We start from the raw sequence: 10376 nt of genomic DNA, 5'->3' as shown, positions 1-10376 counted from the left end.
TTGCATCTGTAGTGGTATGTATGCTTAATGCTTATTTATTTAATTTACAATTTACAATACAATTGATAGATATATGAATCCATATGTTACTTAATTTTGTTCTTTTTTATTTTTAATATGTGCAGCATAGGGAGACATCAATGTCCTTCAAAACTATAGATGATGTCCAAGTCTTAATCTATGCAGTAAGTATTAAAGAAATAGCAATGCACTTTCATTCATTTGTTTCATATTTTTTTCACATTTCTCTAATGATATTTTTCCTTGAGTCATAGAATGATTGGCTCATATCTTGTTTTTTGATATTTATACACAGTTTTTTTCTTACGTCGGTGGTGGCGAAGTTCAAGATTAAGGGAGACTTGTAATCATGTTTGGCTTTCCTTTCCAGTAAGAAACAGAGTTGTATGATTATTTGTTAGTTTTATAGGAATGTATAACACATGTTAGCAATGTATTATTTTTGTTTAACATTTGAATGATTTTTTGTATGACATTATAATTTGTGCAATTTATTTTATATTATGCAATGGATTGTATTTTTTGTATATGGTATTTTATTTCTGTTATAAGAAATTAAATGAAATTTTAATTTAAAAATTAATAAATATATAAATTTATTTTTTTTAAACATTTAAATTTACGATACGCAAAAATGTATGTCATCTTCATTTATGACATGGCCTTTCTTGACAGGGGCTTTCTTGATACGCATTGCGTGTCATTAACACGCGCGTCGTAAGGTTACGACACGTGAATGCGTGTCGTCTTCCTTTATGACAGGGCCTTCCTTGATACGCATTGTGTGTCGTAACCGCGCGTCGTAAATGCGCGTCGTAAATGCGCGTCGTCTATAGATGACGCGCAAAAGCGCGTCGTCTCTCTTTATGACAGGGCCTTCCTTGACACGCATTTGCGCGTCGTCTGAGCGTTTTACGACGCGCAATGAGCGTCGTAAAAGGCCTTTTTTCTAGTAGTGTGAAGACCTGCGAGGTGGTCCAGTCAGGCTGAAGGCCCAAAAAGCGGTCCAGATAGGCTGTAGGCCCTGCGAGCTAGGCGGTCCAGTTAGGTTGAAGGGTCATATATGCATGCTGTTATCTGTTTGGTTGTGTGTGGTATTTTAGGGGAACTCACTAAGCTTTGGCTTACAGTTTGATTGTTATGGTTTCAGGTACTTCAGAGGACAGGGGTAAGACAAATACGTGATCATACACATCCTTTAGTTATATGTCTAGATATTTTATGACACTCTGATTTTGGGATGTTTATATTTGATAATTGGTTTTATGACTTCGGTTTTGATTGCAACAATGATTTTACTATAATTGAAAAATGAAAATTTTATCGTGATTTTTGGGATATTATAATTTGTTACATTATGCTTTTGGATCTTCATGCTATTAGCGAATGTTCTTCATGATTATTATGAAGACTGATGTGATGTTGAGGGGGAGTTTTAAACAAAATTTGGGAAGCATAGAAGTGATTTAAAATGCTTATTTTTGAAGTGGGTTTATTTATGGTGGGTTTTGACTAAAATGACTTATTTTTCGGGATTACTTTCAAAGCTTGGGTTGATCATTACCTTGAAGCTTTCTTAATGCTTGATAAATATCCTAGAACCCTTATGTGCTTATTAATTACCGAATATTCAAGTTTGTAGATTTCTTCATCATTTCTTCTCACTATGATGTCACATATTAACTTTTTATTCGTTAGATGCTTTTTAGAATTTTAGAGTCTCGCCATTTATTCTGAACTTTAGGGGGGGGGGGGGGGGATATTGGGATGCAATGTTGTTCATGAAAGATGACAAGAGAAGACTTGGAATGCCCAATTAGACATGTGAGTTTTTAGCTTATGACTTGAGAGAGAAAGACTTGTACATTCACCCCTATAAATAGTGATTGTTATATTCATTAATGTGTCTGCTTAAGAGATGTAATTTGAGAGTTGTAAGTTCAATTAATTATTTAGACTCGATCTAGTTCTTTTTTTTGTAACTCCTCACTATAACCGATAATATATTTTAACACTCAAATCATTGTATAGATTGTATTCTTTTTATTCTACATGTCAAATCATGCTTTCATGTCCTAACAAATTTACTTATATATATATATATATATATATATATATATATATATATATATATATATATATATATATATATATATATATATATGGGATAATGACTTAAAAGGGTAATATATTTTCCAATTTGTACACATTTGGCCACTGAGTTTTTTTGTCCACATTTACCCCTTCAACTTGTTAAACTGTACACATTCAGTCCTTATGACCGGTTACTCCAGGATAGCCCGGAAAAATAACTTAATAGGGTAATATATTTCTCTTTTTGTACACATTTAGTCCTTAATCTTTTTGTACACATTTAGTCCTTAATATTTTTTGTTTCAAAATAAGTCATTTTTGTTTTTATACTCATTCAGTACTTATGAATGATTTCTTTAGGTTTTCTCACGACATCTTACGTGAGATAATCGTTGATGTTTATGTGTAACGTCTCATTTTCACAACAAAAAATTTTCATTTTTAAATAAGGCAAAAGTCTCAAATTATAAATCTATTATTAAGAAAAAACATTTATTCCAAAATACATTTATAAAAAATTAGAGTAATATAAGAAACATGGATGAGTGTGTACAATCATGTCTTCGCCTTCCCACGATCAACGATAGAACCTGAAAACATAAACAACTAGGTAAGCACAATGTTTAGTGAACTTTCCCCAAAATACTCGATACAACAAATGTATTATCATGCATAACGAGCCCACACTCATCAGAATGGAATATCTTGGCCCAATCATTTATCGGACTGGAATGCCAACATGCAACAGGTCTAATCAGTCATCAGACTGGAATACACAGGGTTTGTCGGCATGCCACCTTAACCCACCCACTCTTCTCGAGCCTTCGTGCCTACACCTTACAACCGACCCGCACTAGGTATCTTGGCCTACAACATATAGCAGGACTACCTCAGCCTATCCCACCACCATATGACTATCCTACGTAAGATGTCATGAGAAAAACCTAATGAAATCATTCATAAGTACTAAATGAGTACAAAAAAATGACTTATTTTGCAATATATATATATATATATATATATATATATATATATATATATATATATATATATTAAGGACTAAATGTGTACAAAAATATTAATGACTAAATGTGTACAAAGTGAGAAATATATTACCCTATTAAGTCATTTTTACCGACTAACCTGGAGTAGCCGATCATAAGGACTAAATGTGTACAGTTTAACAAGTTGAATGGGTAAATGTGGACAAAAATAAAAGTCAGTGACTAAATATGTACAAATCAAAAAATACATTACCTTTTTAAGTCATTATCCCTATATATATATATATATATATATATATATATATATATATATATATATGTGTGTGTGTGTGTGTGTGTGTGTGTAGTTTAACAAGTTGAAGGGGTAAATGTGGACGAAAATAAAAGTTAGTGACTAAATGTGTACAAATCAAAAATTACATTACCCTTTTAAGTCATTATCCATATATATATATATATATATATATATATATATATATATATATATATATATATATATATATATATATATATATATATATATATATATGGGTATGTTCAAATGTGGATGAACAAATATTGTGTGGATGTTGAAATTAATATGGGTCAAGTATTATTTAATTTTAATAAAAAATTAATTAAATCATCTACCTTTAATTTAGGCAAAATAATTTATTTAAAACCCTATTTGCCTCTTCAATCGACACCCACACAATCGTATCCCTCCCGTTTGCATTAACCTTCGGCCCTCTTAGACGACCTTCACGCCGTCGTCGGTGGCCGTAAATCGAAGGTCCCGTCAACCATACCAAGCCTCTTAGAAAACCTTCTTCGATCTCGTTTCACAATATCTGGGATCACACAGCCGACATCGATCCAACCCTAATCAGACATCACCATCCCTAGTCCACCACGGGACCTTGATAAGCTGTTGTCGTTGATTTGTCGATGCACCTGAGAAACGTCATCAACAAGATGATGTTGAACAACAAAGCTAAAAGGTTTTTTCCTAAAATCATTCTTTACCTTTTTCAATCCTAGTCTGTCGCCGACTTGTTGTTACAGGCCCCGTATAAATCAATGAATCATGTACCAGGAACTCCATAGTCCATCCATACAAATACAAAATCATCATAGATAGGGCCTCCTCCTCCGCCTGCTCTTTGAAATTTTGTACGTGAATTCAATTGTATTCCTGTTTCTTAATTCTATTCTCTTACTGCCTTTATTTTACTTCCACTTGCTGTTGGTTTTGCAGCTTAGTTTTTGGCTTCTTAATGTGAAAAAACACTAACTTTTTCACCTTTGAAAGTCATTTGGGGTGTATCTTTAACTTCATAGCTCTCGAGTTTCATAAGAGGAGAATATAAAACCAATAAAAAAGATCATCTATTTTTTAAATGAAAACGAGAAATGTATGTTAAGAGTGGCCTAATGTTTCCTTAAGAACTTCTCAACTGATGCTCAACAATTTTGATGATTTTTGTCACTCACATATGTCTATTATTTGCTTGGTAATTCCATTTTCGGTCTTCTTTTTCTCTCTATTAATCATACTCTATTAAATATGCTATTCTTTCAATCATCTAGAATGTTGTATTTAATTATGTCTTATATTGTCGTTTAACATGGCTGAGACTTGCCTAGATGAAATTTTCATATGGTACCATGTTTTATTTTAGTCGGTTCCTTTTTTCAACAATTAACATAACAAATGAATGTTCTTATTGCCAATCTTGTATAATGGAGGTGACAATTATGTATGATATATTGAATTAGGTTGGGCTGTATTTTATTTGTTTTACAAGTTTAATGAGTAAAATCTTCCAAGTGCTTATTATTATATTTATAGAACATCATACAAATCATCAATATGAATTCAAGATTGATCCTTTAATCTTGAATTGATATTAATTGTTAAACTGTTTGATATTTCTTTTCAAAATTTTGGGTGTGAGATTGACATGTTCACAAGGTGAGAGATCGACGGTTTTGCAATTACATAAGCAAGAACAAATAGAAGAATTGCATTCTTTTGTTACAACATTCTTTCAAGAATAAGAATGTTGCTCCATTCTTGAAGAATACAAGTCAATTCTTAAAGAATAGTTCTCTATTCTTAAAGAATATTGGTCCATTGGTCCATTTATGACATGTTTCATTTTAGCAAAACTACATCTCCATGGTAATAAGTTAATGTTTTTATTCAGATATCTAGTTCCAGCTGATTTGACCATTGGTCAATTTGTATATGTTGTTCCAGCTGATTTGACCAATGGTGGATGGAATATAACAACATGAAACAAGAATGAGAATGAAGATTCTTTCATGAACGACATTGTATTCTTATAGAATGAAGATTTTTTCAAGAATGACTCAGTATGAAGCTTGTATTCTTAATAGAATGTGGCAAAAATTCAAAAAATAACATTGTATTTGTATAGAATGTGACAGTAAAAATTATTTTTTTGTTTATTTTTGGACCTTAGTTCTTCAATAATGTTAATTATATATGATTATTCTTTAAGAATGTTGTTATTCTTCAACTCATGGTTCAAAAATTTGTTATTCTTCAAAATGTTCATTCAATCACAATATGTATTCTGTCAGAATTTGTATTCAATCAGAATACATATTTTATTAGAATATGTATTTTAAACTCTTGGTCCATATTCAACCATACATCCACACAATACTTACCATCCACATTATAACATAGCCATATATATATATATATATATATATATATATATATATATATATATATATATATATATATATATATATATATATATATATATATATATATATATATATATATATATATATATATATATATATATATATATATAGATGTGTGTGTGAGTAGTTGCCACATCTTATTTACTAAACAATATCATATATTTGTATACTTTATATAATTACATATGTTATAGATAAATATTTTGTGTTCGTAACAGTTAAAAAATTTACCACACATATTTTTAATTTTTCTGTATGCTTAAGTAATTTACTTACACATCGAATAGACCGTATGACTAATGTATGTGGCCAATCACCAATTTTAGGCTGAATAAAATCACTAAAAACTATTACCACGTATATTTAGTGTTATTTGTCGTTATATTGATAACTGGCCACACATAAATATACTTGTGTCTCATTACTATACAACTGGCCACACATAAATGTACTTGTGTCTCATTACTATTTAATCACACATGGACATTTATGACTAGCATATGTCTAGGTAAATATCATAATATTTTTTTATAGTGTATGGATTATAATTCCACAAGAGAATAACTAAGATTTATATTCGGTAGCAATATAACTATAGATATTGATTTCGTAGCAAACTTCCGCAAATATTCAAGAATGGAAAGTAATTTTGTAGCAAATTCGGTAACAAATTATGCTGAAAAATAGTTACACTAGTCTCGACTATGACAATTTTCATAGCAAAATAGCTAAGAACTTCGATTTTTTAGCAACATTCCAAACTTCTTCAAATTTTTGCTATATAATATATTTCATTGTCGATTCTTGATGTGCTATGAAAAAACCTTAGCAGAAGCTAAAAAAAATTGTGTAAACCTCGTTTTAAATTTATAAAACGGAATTCACTTCGGTTAGGGACATGTTATTCTAGAGGAATGAGTATGATTTACATGTAGAAAATATGAGTATCAGTTAGATTAAAGAGAACAAAACAAAAGAGGGGATGTATTACAACTAAATCAAACTAAGAAACAAAGTGAAACCAAACAAATATGGAAAATTGAATAGAAACATATAAGTAAAGGTACTTCTACTTAAACTTGATTACACCCTTCAATTATGATTGATTACTGAAATGAAATGTATTTTAATTGTTATTCACGGATTCCTTTGTTCTATTCACAAATCCTAATAACTCTAAGGATAATTAACAAATGGTCATGTAATTAATTAAACCATAAAATTACAATTTAGTTCGCATTATGCAGATTTGATCGGGTAATTGATCTTCAATGATCATGTCCATCAATTAAAGCATAGAACGGTCATATAATACAAACATTTAAAGTTCATAACTTTATTAACCTAACCTTAAAATTTGGTCTATCACTAGTCACAACTAATTTAGTGGGCATAAAACAATTATGATTCAAGCAAAAATGGCTATATTGGTCTTCTAATTTTATAAACTTAACAATAGGCAAAAAAGTAAAACTTTAATGCATATAAATTTTTTATCAAACTTGACATAATAAAATAAATAACAATCAAACTAATAAATCAAGGTTTAAAATAATTCTAAGCAGAAAGAAAATAGGTTTTAAAGCTTCAAATCATAAACATGAACGCTAAAAAGTATAATTAAAAAGCTAAATATAGACACTGAAGCAAATCAGTCGATTTTCTAATGATTATGCATCTTGATCCTTTGTATGCATACTCCAAATCAGCTTAATGACCATCCGGCCGCCTTCTTGTCCCTCTAAACAGCTCCTCTGGTGTTTCTTGTCGGCCAAGGTGTATTATATGACTAATATGATGTGTGTCTCCTTAGGTCCAACGTTTAAGGCTATTTATAAAGGTATTCAACTAACACAACGAACACGTTGTGACTTAGTGTTTGTCATGTGCCCTCCAAGCAATCTTGTTGGAAACGCATCACGACTATGGCTAGGATGTGTTTTGACTTACACTTTTTAGCACATTTTCGCAACTTCTATATTACAACTCCTCTATATTACAACTCCGTTTTCATCCAAATCGCTCCCTTTCGCTCTAGTAACGTATTATATATGTAATAACAACAATTTATGGCATACAAACATCTTTTGTTCCAAATAACATCAAAATACAACTCAAAATAATATGATAATGCTGGAAATATATGTATAAAATAGACGTTATCAATTCCGTAGCAAAATAAAATACTTATTTTATTTAACTACTTATATGTATATAGATAATATGTGTAGGTAAAGCTTTATAAAATTTAGTCCCTTTTAACTCTAGAAAATTCTATTCAAACAAGCACAAACTTAAAATACATAAATCTATGTCATTCAATTTGTTTATAATATATTTAGCTCAAACGTGACCCATGCCACTTGTTGAAACACTTTCATGTGGAAGTATGATCTCAGGCCTTTATAGCATTTGTGTGGTGTAGTTTCCCGGGCCTAAGGAAATATCGGGATTTTAAGAAATGCAATTGGGTTAGCCACAACGAAATATGGACCCACAAATTTGGTCAATGTGACCCATCTGTTTGTCCCAGGATCTTTACATGCTAGTGCCTCCTGGAGGGATGCAAGAGCCAGTTATAATTCATGAGCCAACCCATCTGCATGACTTCTTGATCAATCTCGAGTGGGAAATGTCCTTTTTACCCTTTTCCCTTTTTGTTTAGATAAGCTAACAAGTAGGTCTACTTGAGAATCTTAACTTGTGAAGTGGGTAGTGGTCGATATATTCTCCCATACAAAAAACTACAATTATTTTGTTTCATTATATTTATCAATGTTATTGCAATTATTGTTGTTATTGATTTCTGGTTCTTATCCAATGAGGCATTCCATCTAATCAGTGGTATCATAATGACAAAACTATGAATCGAATAATGAGTACATTAAGTTCCCAAAATTTTGGAGATCTGTCATCAAGTTTTTATAAAACAGTAAAATCATTTAAACCTTCAAGTTTATATAAAAAAATAAAAACATTTTTTCATTATATTTGTCCTTGTTAACCTTGTTTGATAATTTTTATATCACTAACAAAGTTTTTAAATTTACATGTTTATCTTACACACGATTTACAAATACTGAGAAGGAAACTGATAACATTTTAATATATTTTCGGTATCAGTTATGATCAATTTAATTGACATATTTTTACGTTATTAAACTCAAATCTAACTCTATTGTTAATGGAAGAAAGCTAAAAAGTCAAAAGAAGATAAAAAAAATCAATCATTGGCCATAATTCATTGCTCTTATCACATGAAAAGTCTCAGAAGCTTCTTTTCACTACAATTTGAACGGCTACTGCTCTCCAACGTCGTCGTTTCAGATACATCTGTAGATGTCACCTTTATCAGCTTCTCCGTCCACTGATTACTACTTCCACCATCGCCGGAGCTCCTTCTAGCATCAGCCATGAAAGCGGATCTAGTAAGTCCAAGTTTTAGATCCTCGGGGTTCAGTTTAGCAGCTTCATCAAAGTTACAGTTTATAGCTTCTGATGAATTGTCACTTTCCGTTGTCACTTGAGTAGTTCCGACTGAAAATAGCTCCGGCATGGGATGTATGCTACCACCTCGGAGCACCGTCGCTACAGCTGATTCACAGACGTGCCAGTTTCCTGTCCACAGCAGTCCGACTGCTCCGTTCACTGGATTCACCGTCCGGCCACAGGCTTCAAACAGTAAAGACTGAAATAAACCTGAACGTAACCAATTAAACAGTTAATTACAATCAAGTCGCAGTATATATCAAAATATTAATCAACCAAAACTTCAAACAGTTTAACGTGTAGAAGGTATATATGAGATAAATAGACAAAACTTCAAACAGTTGTGACGATATTTACCAGGTCGTTGGTGCTCAGGGACGGAGGAGAGGAAGGACATAAGGCCGGCACGGCCGAAAAATTTGGCAACGAACAAAGTGGCGTTGGCTTGAGCTTGAGCACTTTCGATGGCACAGAGGCTTTGTCTGAGAATGCAGTTCTCGTTGCAGCCCTTTCGAAGAATTCGGCAGCCATTGCAACTCATTATTGCTTGATTGAATTAATCTATCTTACTCATGCAACAACACCTAGAGTCTCTTTGTGTGCTAATTGTTGGAAGCGATGCCGAATAGGAATGGGGTTTGGAGATGTGTTTGTTTATATATATATATATATATATATATATATATATATATATATATATATATATATATATATATATATATATATATATATATATATAGAGAGAGAGAGAGAGAGAGAGAGAGAGAGAGAGAGATCATTTTAAAGTGAGAACTCGTGAAAACATCTTAAAAAAATTGAAAAAAAATACAAATCATAAAATCGAGCATAGATTTATGTCCGGAAGAAAAAAAATGAAAACAAAATTGATTATTAAAATTGAATTATGAATCATAATGATGCAAAATAAAAAATTAAAATTGAATCATGGATCAATTTTAATGATGCAAATTAAAAAATTAAAATTGAATCTGTTCTTCGTGTTTTTCCACACAAGTCCATCTGTTCTTCGCATTTCTTCCATCTGTA

General features: G+C 31.2%; 1 protein-coding gene across 1 annotated transcript; it reads right to left on the bottom strand.

Annotated features, from left to right (window-relative positions):
• Positions 1 to 9054: 9054 nt before the first annotated feature.
• Positions 9055 to 9972, bottom strand: LOC145064806 (LOB domain-containing protein 37-like). Its single transcript, XM_079012171.1, has 2 exons — positions 9687 to 9972; positions 9055 to 9539 (listed from the first exon to the last, which is right to left on the bottom strand). The coding sequence occupies exons 1-2, from the start codon at positions 9868 to 9870 to the stop codon at positions 9094 to 9096; spliced, it is 630 nt and encodes a 209-aa protein (XP_078868297.1). The 5' UTR covers positions 9871 to 9972; the 3' UTR covers positions 9055 to 9093.
• Positions 9973 to 10376: the final 404 nt, after the last annotated feature.

This window comes from Lactuca serriola, chromosome 7 (assembly GCF_051521515.1).
Source record: "Lactuca serriola cultivar US96UC23 chromosome 7, Lser_US96UC23_V15, whole genome shotgun sequence".
Classification (NCBI taxonomy): Eukaryota; Viridiplantae; Streptophyta; class Magnoliopsida; order Asterales; family Asteraceae; genus Lactuca; species Lactuca serriola.
This window is presented reverse-complemented; position numbering and strand designations above follow the sequence as displayed.

Coding starts and splice junctions, on each gene's coding strand:
- LOC145064806 (XM_079012171.1), bottom strand. CDS start 9,870: ATGAGTTGCAATGGCTGCCGAATTCTTCGAAAGGGCTGCAACGAGAAC. Junction 9,540..9,686: donor CCCTGAGCACCAACGACCTG/GTAAATATCGTC, acceptor GGTTACGTTCAG/GTTTATTTCAGTCTTTACTG.